Source organism: Salvelinus fontinalis, chromosome 28, assembly GCF_029448725.1.
Source record: "Salvelinus fontinalis isolate EN_2023a chromosome 28, ASM2944872v1, whole genome shotgun sequence".
Classification (NCBI taxonomy): Eukaryota; Metazoa; Chordata; class Actinopteri; order Salmoniformes; family Salmonidae; genus Salvelinus; species Salvelinus fontinalis.
In genome coordinates this window covers 6,313,811-6,327,677 of record NC_074692.1, presented here as the reverse complement: position 1 = coordinate 6,327,677, position 13,867 = coordinate 6,313,811, and the positions used below count along the sequence as shown (strand labels likewise).

Below are 13,867 nucleotides of genomic sequence, written 5' to 3'. Positions count from 1 at the left end.
TGTCTGTTGTATTGCTTTATTAAGAATGTTGTTCCCTATGTTAATATTTAAACAATTATATCTTGATGTGCAGCATTCTTCTTTTCTTTTCAAGCCATTTTATCATCTCTATTTTACATCCACTTCACAGTAAAGTCATGATAGTAACAACGGATAATGTGTATAATAAATGTGTGTGTGTCATTTTGTCTGAACGTGTGTAGCTGCACAGTAACTTAGTTCAGTATCTCTGCACACAAAGATTTTTCGTGAGCCGCCTGATCCCACGAGTTTACATGAACAACGGTGATCCCACGAGTTTACACGAACAGCGGTAATCAGTGTGGAATTTACAGTGCCTTCATGAAGTATTCACACTCCTTGACACCCTGAATTTAATATGGGTTAAACTGAGATTTTGTGTCACAGGCCTACCCCATAATGTCAAGGTGTAATTATGTTTTTCGAAATAGTTTACAAATTAATTCAAAATTAAAAGCTGAAATGTCTTGAGTCAACAAGTTTTCAACCTCTTTGTTATGGCAAGTATAAATACGTTCAGGAGTAAAAATGTGCTTAACAAGTCACTTAAGGAATTGCACGGACTAACTCTGTGTGCAATAATGGTGTTTAACATTATTTTTGAATGACTACCTCATCTCTGTACACAACACATACAATTATCTGTAAGGTCCCTCAGTTGAGCAGTGAATTTCAAACACCTGAATCAACCACAAAGACCAGGAAGGTTTTCCAATGCCTCACAAAGAAGGGCACCCATTGGTAGATGGGTAAAAATGATCTGACATTAAATATGTTTTTAAAAATTATTTATCTAGGCAAGTCAGAATAAATTCTTATTTACAACGCCGGCCTACACCGGCCAAACCCAAACAGGAACATACTGTATGTACAGTACCTGAGGAAAAAAAACGTTTCATTTTCTGGCGACCACACACGATGACTTGCGGATAAAGCGAAGAGAAAAGCGAGCAACTCACTTTCTTACTGTGATTGGCTAAATATTCCCCATTGAGAGCCAATGGATGAAACTCTTTGTTGTTCGTGGGAAATGATGTTCTAATACATTTCAAGATAAATTGGGAACTATAAGAAACTCTGTTGTATGAACTACAACTTCCAGCAACAATTTCAGGGGCGTGGGCGATTTGTGACACTTTTTGTTTTGCTGCAAGAAAAACATTACGATTGTTGTAGCTAGTAAATGCCACTTTTTGGTAAGATAGATATTAATGGTATATACATTGTTGGAGTATTCTTGGTTTTTTTTTTTTAGATAGAGGGGAAAATATTAAAGATTTATCATCCTGATGTATTTATTTGTAGCTTGCTGGCTATTCAGTGGCCGTTAACTAGCTAGCTTAGCTAGCTAGCCGGTTAGGGTAACGTTAGCTAAGTAAGCTACATCGCCTATTCTTGGTTGCCCTTTCGCCAGTAAAAAGGACAATTTTAAAATGAAAGGAAAGCTTAGCTAACTGAATGACAAACAGTGTATCTGCAAATTCATCTAGTAACTGTATCAGCATAATCCCAGGGTGGGTGGCTTTTGACCTAGAGGGCACGGTCTTGCTATGGACAGCTAAGAGGAGATTGGTCGGATGTGATGGTTATGTAACAATGTCTTGTAAATCCACCAAAGTTGCACCAAGTGTTGATTTCGATCATAGCTGCTCGGACAGTGTGGAATATTTGACACTTAATTTCGGCCCATTCGAGACTGTCCATCGCTGGAGAAGGCTCCCACCGTGTGATGAGTTTGTCGGTGCCAGGTGAGTTGACTGGTAATGTCATTACACATTTCTTTGTAGCTAGTGCGGTGCTGACGACAATGTTGTTAGGCTATTCCTTGTGATTGTTGGTGTGACAGTTGCATATGTAAAACATATTTTCAATTCTGCAGACGCAGCAAGCACACTGTTGTGGCATACAGGGATGCCATATATGTATTCGGGGGAGATAATGGGTAAGACATGTTTGAGTCACATATTCATGTCCCATATCATGGTTGCATTGCAATGTTGGGGTCGTGTGGAAATCCTCAGTGATCTAACTAAGCCCCTATTAACTTCCGACAGGAAAAACATGCTGAATGACTTGTTGCGCTTCGATGTGAAGGACTGCTCATGGTGCCGGTAAGAATCACCTTCATCAATTCCTTTAAATATACCGTGCCTTCTGAAAGTATTCACACCCTTACACATTTTGTTGTGTTACAGCCTCAATTTAAAATGGATTGAATTGCGATTTTTTTGTCAATGGCTTGCACACACTGTATGCACGCACGACTGACTGTATGTCGTTTTGGATAAAAGCGTTTGCTAAATGGCATTTTATTATTATTTTATATATATAATGTCAAAGTGGTTTTAAATCTTTTTAGATTTTTTTGGTCAAATTGATTAAAGAATAAAAGCTTAAATGTCTTGAGGCAATAAGTATTCAACCCCTTCGTTATGGCAAGCCTAAATAAGTTCAGGAGTCAACATTTGCTTAACAGGTCACATAAGGGGATGGTGCCGACCAGAGAGGGATTCCTTGCTTCTAGCTCTTAGGAAACTTTGCAGTATTTCGTATTTTTATGTTTTATTTCTCACATTATTAGCCCAGAAAATGTTTTGTGTTACTACATACAGCCGGGACATTTTTACAAGCGTTTCGCTACACTCGCAATAACATCTGCTAAACACAGATCAAATTTTATTGGTCACATAAGTTGCATGGACTCACTCTTGTGCAATAATAGTGTTTAACATAATTTTTGAATGACTATCTCATCTCTGTACCTTACTCATACTATTATTTTTAAGGTCCCTCAGTCGAGCAGTGAATTTCAAACACAGATTCAACCACAAAGTCCAGGGAACTTTTCAAATGCCTCGCAAAGTGCACCTATGGAAGAAAACATTTTATATCCATTTGAGCATGGTGAAGTTATTAATTACACTTCGGATGGTTTATCAATACACCCAGTCACTACAAATAAACATGCGTCCTTCTTAACTCAAGGGAAGGAAAACGCTCAGGGATTTCACCATGAGGCCAATGGTGACTTTAAAACAGTTCCAGAGTTTAATGGCTGTGACAGGAGAAAACTGAGGATTGATCAACAACCATGTAGCTACTCCAAAATACTAACCTAATTGACAGAGTGAAAAGAAGGAAGTCTGTACAGAATACAAATATTTCAAAACAATATTCTGTTTGGAACAAGGCACTAAAGTAATACTGCAAAGAATGTGGCAAAGCAATTCACTTTTTGTCCTGAATACAAAGTGTTATGTTTGGGGCAAATCCAAAACAACACAAGAAGACAGTGAATGTTACTGAGTGGCTGAGTAACAGTTTTGACTTAAATCTAGTTGAAAATCTATGGCAAGATGTGAAAATGGTTCTATAGCAATGATCAACAACCAATTTGACAGAGCTTGAAGAATTTTGAAAAGATTAATGGGCAAATGTTGCACAATCCAGGTGGACTCAAAAGTATTCAACCTGTCTCTAATTATTCTCTCTTGTTTTGGTCTCTCCACAGTAGATATGCTGCCATTCTATCAGTTAAACCAGCTCAAGTAGTAGTTTAGAATTAATCTTCAATCTAAGTTTATATTTTTCCAAAAATTCTTTGAGCAACAGGCTTAAAATGAATCTAGGTTTAAAGTGAAAACTAAACTTAGATTAGAGGAATGATTTAACTTAAAACTAGGTTTAAAATTTGGTGCAACAAGATGAATAGATAAACCTTGATTTAACCCAGTTTAAAAGTTAATCCATGTTGGTGGACGCACCCTTAGAGACTTGCCCAGAAAGACTCACAGCTGTAATCGCTGCCAATGTGCTGCTACAAAGTATTGCCTCAAGCATGTGAATACTTAAGTAAATTAGATTTTCACAACATTTGCAAACATTTCTAAAAACACGTTTTGACTTTGTCGTTGTAGGGTATTGTGCGTAGATGGGTGGGGGGGGGGGGGGTATTTAATCCATTTTGAATTCAGGCTGTAACACAACACATGTGGAATAAGTCAAGGGGTATGAATACTTTCTGATGGCACTGTACATGACACTGTCCATCATATTTGAACTGAGGGCTGACAAACTGAATGTGTTCCAGAGCCTTTACCACTGGCACGCCACCTGCACCCAGGTATCACCATTCTGCCGTGGTGTATGGCAGCAGCATGTTTGTGTTTGGTGAGTTTTTCTTCAATGCCTGCCAGTCTGTGTTCATCTAACTTTACATGTGGTCCATAATAGCCTTAATCTTGTATTTTAACTTTTCAGGGGGCTACACTGGCGATATCTACTCAAACTCCAATCTTAAAAACAAAAATGACCTTTTTGAGTACAAGTTTGCAACAGGACAGTGGACGGAGTGGAAAGTGGAGGGCAGGTAATTTATGATATAGTGAAGTACAATATATACATGTGCTTATCAAAAGATATCACCTCTTAGTCCGTCATATTGCTTCAAGCAGTGGTGTAATCATGTCTTTGTTTATATTTCAGTTTGCCTGTGGCCAGGTCAGCACATGGTGCCACAGTGTACAGTGATAAGCTATGGATATTTGCTGGCTACGATGGAAATGCCAGGTAGGTTTGTTTGACAATTGTCAATAAATATGACACAATGTCCTGATGTTTACATAAAAAGATAACTGATTTCATGGTTTTCCCTACCTGCAGGTTAAATGACATGTGGACCATCAGTCTTCAGGACCGAGAGCATGCTTGTTGGGAGGAGGTTATTATGCAGAACCTTCTCTTAGCGAAGGGACACACACAGGAGAATCTTCAAGCACACTCACGTTTATAGAAACACAACCAACCACACATAATGCATATACATACAGTGCCTTTGGAAAGTGTTCAGACCCCTTGACTTTTTCCACATTTTGTTACATTACAGCTTTACTCTAAAATTGATTAACACATGTTTTTCCCTCAATCTACACACAATACCCCATAATGATAAAGCAAAAAACGTTTTTTAGACATTTTTGATAATTTATAATTAAAAATAAACGATCACATTTATATTAGTATTCAGACCCTTTACTCAGTACTTTGTTGAAGCACCTTTGGCAGTGATTACAGCACAGACTCTTCTTGTGTATGATGCTTGGCACACCTGTATTTGGGGGAGTTTTTCCCATTCTACTTTGCAGATCCTCAACCTCTGTCCGGTTGGATGGGGAGCGTTGTTGCACAGCTATTTTCACGTCTCTCCAGAGATGTTAGATCGGGTTCATTTCCAGTCTCTGGCTGGGCCACTCAAGGACATCCAGAGACTTGTCCCGAAACTACTCCTGCGCTGTCTTGACTGTGTGCTTAGGGTTGTTGTCCTGTTGGAATGTGAACCATCACCCCAGTCTGAGGTCCTGAGCGCTCTGGAGCAGGTTTTCATCAAGGATCTCTTTGTACTTTGCTCCGTTCATCTTTCCCTCGATCCTGATCAGTGTCCCAGTCCCTTCCGCTGAAAAACATCCCCACAGCATGATGCTGCCACCACAATGCTTCACCGTAGGGATGGTGCCAGGTTTCCTCCAGACGTGATGCTTGGCATTCAGACCAGAGAGTTCAATCTTGGTTTCATCAGACCATATAATCTTGTTTCTCATGGTCTGAGAGTCTTTAGGTGCCTTTTGGCAAACTCCAAGTGGGCTGTCATGTGCCTTTTACTGAGGAGAGGCTTCCGTCTGGCCACTCTACCATAAACGCCTGCTTTGGTGAAGTGCTGCAGAGATGTGAGAACCTTCCAGAAGGACAACCATCTCCATAGAGGAACTCTGGAGCTCTGTCAGAGTGACCATCAGGTTCTTAGTCACCTCCATGACCATGGTCCTTCTCCCCCGATTCCTCAGTTTGGCCGGGCGGTCAGCTCCAGGAAGAGTCATGGTGGTTCTAAACTTCTTCCATTTAAGAATGATGGCAGCCACTGTGTTCTTGGGGACCTTAAATGCTGCAGAAAATGTTTGGTACCCTTCCCCAGATCTGTGCCTCGACACAATCCTGTCTCGGTGCTCTACGGACAATTTCTTCGACCTCATGGCTTGGTTTTTGCTCTGTCATGCACTGTCAACTGTGGGACCTTTATATAGACAGGTATGTACCGTTCCAAATCATGTCCAATTTAATTTATCACAGGTGGACTGCAATCATGTAGAAACATCTGCATGATGATCAATGGAAACAGGATGCACCTGAATTCAATTTCAAGTGTCATAGCAAAGGGTCTGAATACTTATGTAAATTAGGTATTTCTGTTTTTATTTTTTATAAATTTGCAAAAATTTCGAATAACCTGTTTTCGCTTTGTCTTTATGGGATATTTTGTGTGAGAATTTAAAAAAAAATATATAATCCATGTTAGCATAAGACTAATGTTACAAAATGTGGAAAAAGTCAAGGGGTCTGAATATGTTCCGAAGGCACTGTACATGGCAAAAAAAATGCATAGGAAAGCAAATGCTGATGTCATTTCTGTTTTTGTGGTGTCTCAGATTGAACAGAGCGGTGAGATCCCTCCCTCCTGCTGCAACTTCCCTGTAGCCGTGTGCAGGGACAAGATGTTTGTGTTCTCCGGCCAGAGTGGTGCCAAGATCACCAACAACCTCTTCCAGTTTGAGTTCAAGGGCCACATGTGAGTAAGCCAGATCAGACTGAACGTTAATAAAGCCATTCTGAATGAGTAGACACAAAAGAGAGGCATTTAATGACACTACGAAGGGAGTGCTGTTGATGTCCGAGGATCAGATGACCGAGATTCTGTCTTGTCGATCCTCCCGTCACGCCCAGGTGGACACGCATCCCGACTGAACACCTGCTGCGGGGCTCTCCCCCGCCCCCCCAGAGGCGCTATGGCCACACCATGGTGGCCTTCGACCGTCACCTGTACGTGTTTGGAGGCGCGGCCGACAACACGCTGCCCAACGAGCTGCACTCCTACGACGTGGACTCCCAGACCTGGGAGGTGATCCAGCCCAGCCTGGACAGCGAGGTATGTGCTCAGCGGGTGTCCACTGGTCACCGAGTAGGGCCCCTAGTTATTAGTACTGATTAGTCTTAAACCCATTCCCAAATCCACTCCTAGCCCCTACCCCCGTGCAGTTGTAGAGAATGTGATTGGTGTAAGCAATTTGGGATTAGTTCCATTTTGCCCTCTGATAGGGGCTAGGTGGAGTTTTCTCCATATTGCTTAAACCTATCAAATAATCTCAGATGTCCAGAAGTGCCTAGGGTGGAAGGGCTTAGGGGTTGTAATGTATTCTCTATACCCGAAAATAAGTGAAAACGTGGCATGTTTGCATTGTCGGGTGCATTGTCATATATTTGGGCGTAGCCCTAATTTGATGTCAGAGGTACGCATGTGTCTGTATTGATCGGGCTGCCAGTACTACAGAACATTAGAGAGATGAGTTGCATAGCAAGCATGAAAGAAGACGGCAACTTTAATTAGCTCCCGCAGTGATTTATTGAGACGCACACCTAACATACAACTTTGTGTGCGTCTCAATAAATCACTGTGGGAGTGTATCAGAGTTGCGGACATAACTTCCGATTCTTTTTTTTTTCTTTTTTTCATCCAGCACCTTAAAGGAAAATTCCACCCCAAAACGATCTTTTGGTATTTGTTTCATTAGTTCATTGTTGATATAGCCAACAAAATGTTTTGTACGTCAGCAATCAAGTGTTCAATATATATATATATAACAGAAATACAGCCTGTATGATGCAAAACACAACATCATAATGCATCATACCGGCTGTATTTCTCTATGTTAAAAGTTATACTTAAACTTGATTGCTGACATACAAAACATTTTGGTACTATATCAACAATGCACGAATTAAACAAATACCAGAAGATAGTTTTTGGGTTGAGTTTCCCATTAAGATATGTGCATATTTTTTGCATACGATCCATTTACAATTGTGCCATTGATTTACATGTATATGTTTTGAAGTCCCACTGCTCTCTACCTTTTCCAGGATCCCCTTGGAAACGAGATGACCTCATCTCAAGGGTCAATCCTGGTAAACTATCTTTAATCAAATAGAAAAATGTCTCTTTGTGTTTGCTCTCTCTCGTCTTGTAAGCTGCCCCCGCCATAGCTTTTCTTCTCCATACAGTTACAGCTCAAAACAAACACAAGAAACAACCGCTGTTTGATTTACGCCAATCTGGGTGGTTCTCCTTCTCCTCCTCGCACATACCCTCCCTTCTGAGTACTCAAAAACAGAAACAAACCATCTCCAGAGGAAATACAAAATAAGCTACAGAGTGCAGCTTTAAGAACATCATTCTGTATATAGTCTGAATGGAATAGCTCAACAAGCCACTGGTTAGGCATGCGCATAATTGGGGAGCAAAATAATAAGGTATGGCCAAAGACCCCATAGACTAATTGATTGTCCACCTTGGATCGTCCTTCGCCTATAGACCTGTGTCTATGGCGGTATGAGCCACTAACTGCTGGGTCATATTCATTAGGGCACATAGTCACAAAAATGCTTTAAAACGTTGTGCAAAGGAAAACAAAAATGTTCAGGTCAGGTAGTCCCTCCTTGTTTCATTTAGTTTTCTTCTGTTTGGTGCCTAATGAACACGACCTAGGGGATTTCTAAAACATGGCTGAGGTGGAAAAGCCATTGCATCTCTTGCCTCTTGCATCACGAACTGACCTCATCCGCTTTCCTCTCTTTCTAGTCATTTTGAAGGGATCTTCAGCTAAACCAGTGGGGGTCTCGTTTGTCCATGTTGTTCTAATCACTCCCTCTCTCTCTCCCATCCTCTCTCTCCCTCTAGATGCCCAGTGGAAGACTTTTCCATGCGGCCGCTGTGATCCAGGATGCCATGTACATCTTTGGGGGAACGGTGGACAATAATGTGCGCAGCGGGGAGATGTACAGATTCCAGGTGGGCGTCTGTGGGAGTTGAAAAGCATTTTAAGGTCAAAACACACAATCAGCTACCCTACGTGTCACTGTGTTGCTCTGCATGATGGGAACAATCAAAGTATTGATTGAAGAAAATGAAATGGGTTAAATAGGACTATTTAGTCACTCACTACCCATATTAACCCTTATGAACTTTTGTTATTCTTTTCCATCAGTTTTCTTGCTACCCAAAGTGCACGCTCCACGAGGACTATGGCAAGCTGTTTGAGAACCGTCAGTTTTGCGATGTGGAGTTCATCCTGGGAGAGGTGGGTCCTCACAGCCATCTACGTGCTGCTGGGAGACTGAGCTGAGATTTAAAAAAAATAGGCACCAAATGAAAAAAATGAAAAAGAAAAAAAACGGACTGGAACAGGGACTTGTCTAATAAGAAACGCTCATTTTCGTCTTCCTTTGCGAAAGGTTTTAAAACGTTTCCTGTTGCATGCCCTAATGAGCACGACCCTGCCTCGTAGAGGACAAAGGTGGATCAGCTGCCTTTTTAAGTGATTGTTCAGCTTTCTGCTTCCTTTTCTCTTTTTTTCCTCTTTATTTTGACCTCCGCTCTCTTTCTCACTCCCTTTTCTTTCTCCGACTGCAGAGGGAGGAGAGAGTCCTTGGTCATATTGCCATCGTGACTGCAAGATGCCAGTGGCTGAGAAAGAAGATCCTGCAGGCCCGGGATAGACGGAGACAGGTCAGTGGAGAGAGCTTGGGTCCTCTTTTCACCTTCATCGTGCTTTAGTCATCAGTCTCCCATGTATAATGACATGGTCGAGTAGACACACACTTAAAGAACTGTCAACATTATTCAGTATCATGTGGCCCATGCAGGAATTGAACCCACATTGCTGGTGTTGCCAGCACCACGCCCTTAACCCACTGAGCCAATGGGATGACCATTTCCTAATTATTTGAATGTAACACACATGGGGCTGATTCCCATGCCTCAGATTGAACCTAGCTCTGGACTAAAAAGCCTTTTCAATGGAGAACCTTCATTGAAAGGGCTTTTTTTTGTCCAGCACTAGGCTTAATATGTCTGGGAAACTGGCCCATGAAATAGTGACTGGTAGTAAGTGTCCTATATCTGTGTGCAGAGGATTAAACAACAGGAGAACAGTGAGGAGGGGGGCGAGGAGGGGGCGGGGGCCGGAGGTGCCAGGGATATCCCAGGGGGCACCAGGACTTCGGGGAACCAACCCATGCTGGAGGTGCACATCAGAGAGGCCGAGGCCCAGCCCTTCGAGGTGTTGATGCAGTTCCTGTACACAGACAAGATCCAGTACCCGCGCAGAGGTCAGAGTTTACCCACTGCTTCCTCAAACCTATTCATAACCAAATCAACCCTTAGCTCCCAGCCCCCAGGGCACCCCTATCAGAAGGCAAGGTGGAGAATTACCATATTGCTTGAACCCAGCCACTCCTCTCAGGTCAACAGGAGTGCACAGGGGGTAAGAGCTAGGGATCGATTAGGGAAATATTTACCCACACATACTGCATATGAAACCTCTTCAAAAGAGCACATAAATTGTACTTGTCTTTCTTGGATAGTGGCTATTTTTAAGATCCTCTGCAAATGACTAAAATGTTTTCTTGGACTCTCCTCAGGTCACGTCCAGGATGTTCTGCTAATCATGGATGTCTACAAGCTGGCTCTGAGCTTCAAGTTGTCGCGGCTTGAGCAGCTGTGTGTGCAGTACATCGAGGCGTCAGTGGACCTCCAGAACGTTCTGAGCGTGTGCGAACAAGCCAACAAGCTGCAGCTGGATCAGCTCAAGGTAGGACGACCCAAAAGAGGTTTTTGCTAATTCCAGGTTGTAAAATCAAGCATTAGCAAAAAAATGATTCTGTCAATAATCTATCGCTCACACGACCTGTTCTTCTGTCCCACCATAGGAGCACTGTCTTAACTTTGTGGTGAAGGAGACTCACTTTAACCAGGTGATCATGACCAAGGAGTTTGAGCACCTGTCCACCCCTCTGATCGTGGAGATAGTCCGGCGAAAGCAGCAGCCCCCCCCCAGGGTGTACTCTGATCAGCCCGTGGACATCGGCACCTCCCTGGTGCAGGACATGAAGGCCTACTTGGAGGGCGGCGGCCTGGACTTCTGTGACATCGTCCTGCTATTGGACGGACACCCGCGGCCCGCCCATAAAGCTATACTAGCTGCACGCTCAAGGTACTGTCACTGTACAGGGCTGTGATCAGTAGGGAGAAACGTTTTGACATGGATATCCTAACTGATTCCCCCCCCCCATTGCAAAACCTTGTTGCGGTAACGTCTCGTGCCCTGCTGAACACGACCCAGGTCTATTTGAATCCCACACGTGGACTACCACAACCTCTTGATCAGAAGTGGGGATTGATTACTCGTGTTAGTTGCTTTCCCTGACTGCGTGTGCGTCCGTTTGTATGTGTGCAGGCTTGTATATGGGGTTGATGTGTCTCTTTTTCTCTGGACAGCTACTTTGAGGCGATGTTCCGTTCCTTCATGCCCGAGGACGGCCAGGTGAACATCTCCATCGGGGAGATGGTGCCCAGCAAGCAGGCCTTTGAGTCCATGCTCCGCTATATCTACTACGGCGATGTTAACATGCCTCCGGAAGACTCTCTGTATCCTCCCCACTCGGCCCATACGTGGCTAGCATCTTCCACATTCATGTGTTATTGTGTCCAATACTATGGGGGAGCCAATTTGTGTACAATGCTACACGCATATTGTGTCATTAAGTGGCAACACTGATATTTGTGTGCAATGACGGCCTTGACTCTTGATAACAGCTACCTGTTCGCAGCGCCATATTACTATGGTTTCTCCAACAACAGGCTACAGGCCTACTGCAAGCAGAACCTGGAGATGAATGTGACGGTGGAGAACGTCCTCCAGGTATTCTACACCCACCGTTAATCCCCGCTCACCTGTTCTAATCTAGCCTGTAGCTGTATCCTGTTAGTGTGTGCAGCATTCACCCCCCTTCAGTTCCGTGTCCTTCTTTTCAGATCCTGGAGGCGGCGGACAAGACCCAGGCCTGGGACATGAAGAAGCACTGCCTGCACATCATCGTCCACCAGTTCATCAAGGTGGGTGGGCTACTGGTGTCCGGAGCCCTGGGGGGGTGTTGCCTCCCACTCCACAGCTAAGCTAAGCCCCTGGGGGGAAACTCTGTGGGGAATCCCCCCCCCCCCCCCCTTCCCAAATGGATTACCCCAGTCTTCCTCTCTACACAGTGGTTAGAGAAGAGACAGTTTACAGCCAAGCACGCAGTCCAAGCACCTTATCCTTCATGCTTGTCGGCTCTCCTTACAGTGCCATTCGGGAATATCTTTTTGTCTTAACTAACCAAGCAAAATACTACGTTCCTCTTTTTTTACGCCAGGGGTCTCAAACTTGCCACCCTCGAGCCAGATGCGGCCCGCATGCCGATTTTCATGCGGCCCGCAGTTGTCTTGGTAATGTCTTACTCGTCAGGGTTTTCAGTTTTGCACTTCTCTGTTTTGATCCTCTATTTTTTTCCACTCCCTCGTTTGGCTTTGCTCGACTACTTTGCTCTTCCTGAGTCTTTGTTTGATCATGACAGTTTTTTTTATTTGTTGCTTCTTTCCTTCCCCCCTCCCCCTCCCTCCCTCCTGAAGGTGTCCAAGCTCCCCAACCTGAGGTCACTCAGCCAGCTGCTGCTGCTGGACATCATCGAGTCTCTTGCCTCACACATATCAGACAAGCAGTGTGCAGAGATGGGCTCCGACATCTAGGACCAGGCTGCTCACTTCTCCCTACCGAAGCCCTCCGTGTCTGCTCCCTCCCTCTTTAGTCATTCCCTTACAACAGTGGAGGCTGGCGGAAGGAGAAGTGGGGAGGGCAGGGGAGTCCGTCCTCCCCACTTCTCCTTCCACTAGCAGCCACTGCCTTATTGTGGGCCTTACATAGCGTTTCTTCAACCTTGTCCTAAATGTCAATTTGTATCTATGCTGGGTTACCTTGTATCAGCTCTCTTATTGGAAGATGATCACCTGAATGTGTACATCTGGGCGAGGCTTGAGAATGCTGATCTTCACGATTTGCGCTAGCATGAAGTAACCTTCCGTTCATCCTTGTTCAGTTAGCCTGATTTCAGTTAGCATGGTTTATAAGTACCCTTTTCATCTACTTATTTCCTCATATATATTCATCTTCTAATTTCAGAAACAGTGTAAAAAAAGAAAGTTGAATTCTCCTGCATAGTAAGAGTACATAGCACAGGAGGTTGGTGGCACCTTAATTGGGGAGGACGGGCTCGTGGGAATGACTGGAGCGATATCAGTGACATGGTATCAAATACATCAAACATGGATTCCATGTCTTTGATGCAATTCCATTCGCTAGGTTCCAGCCATTTATTATGAGCCGTCCTCCCCTTTGCAGCCTCCACTGGTACATACTGTATATGTATCTATCATAGAATAATTATTTATGATTGCACTATTACAAAATACATTTGACGAAGTATTGGTCATTATTCCGAGGGGATTCTGTTTCCCTTAGCAACTAATTCAGTGTGTTCATTGAATGGCTAAGTATTTCCCCCCTCTGCTTTGCTGTCAAGATGGTTTCAGATTAGCTATGGCATGTCTAGTACTTGAGTGGTGATTATCTAAGCTTGGGAGAACCATGTTTTGTTTAACATTGACATTGGAATTGAATGGATATTTAACATTGGCAAACACAGGACCTATATTTCTCAGTCTCTGAACCAGCATCGGCTGTACAGTTTGCAGAAATAAGCCCACTCAAATACTCTGTTTTAGTTATGACGACATGCTGCTAAGTCAAATGTTTGTTCACGTTGGCGCCGTGTACTCAAAGCTTTAATAAATGACCTATATGAAGTTCATCAATTAGTCTATGTATACTTAGCATACACCCCATCTTGTCACCCATAATAGGTTAGC

The 13,867-nt window shown here is 43.4% G+C and overlaps 1 protein-coding gene across 2 annotated transcripts; it reads left to right on the top strand.

Annotated features, from left to right (window-relative positions):
* Nucleotides 1–1,129: 1,129 nt before the first annotated feature.
* Nucleotides 1,130–13,809, top strand: lztr1 (leucine zipper like post translational regulator 1). 2 transcript variants are annotated; one of them, XM_055886236.1, is made up of 20 exons: nt 1,130–1,769; nt 1,901–1,963; nt 2,076–2,132; nt 4,112–4,191; nt 4,282–4,390; nt 4,507–4,590; nt 4,684–4,741; nt 6,501–6,640; nt 6,796–6,997; nt 7,990–8,034; nt 8,807–8,917; nt 9,114–9,206; nt 9,539–9,634; nt 10,038–10,236; nt 10,549–10,718; nt 10,837–11,120; nt 11,405–11,554; nt 11,723–11,828; nt 11,922–12,022; nt 12,575–12,664. In XM_055886236.1, exons 1-19 carry the CDS (start codon nt 1,480–1,482, stop codon nt 11,979–11,981), a joined length of 2,397 nt encoding a protein of 798 aa, XP_055742211.1. In that variant the 5' UTR covers nt 1,130–1,479; the 3' UTR covers nt 11,982–12,022; nt 12,575–12,664. The 2 variants fall into 2 exon arrangements, with proteins under 2 accessions (XP_055742211.1, XP_055742210.1); XM_055886235.1 differs by having other exon boundaries at nt 1,131–1,769; nt 11,942–12,022; nt 12,575–13,809.
* The last annotated feature ends 58 nt before the right edge of the window (nt 13,810–13,867 follow it).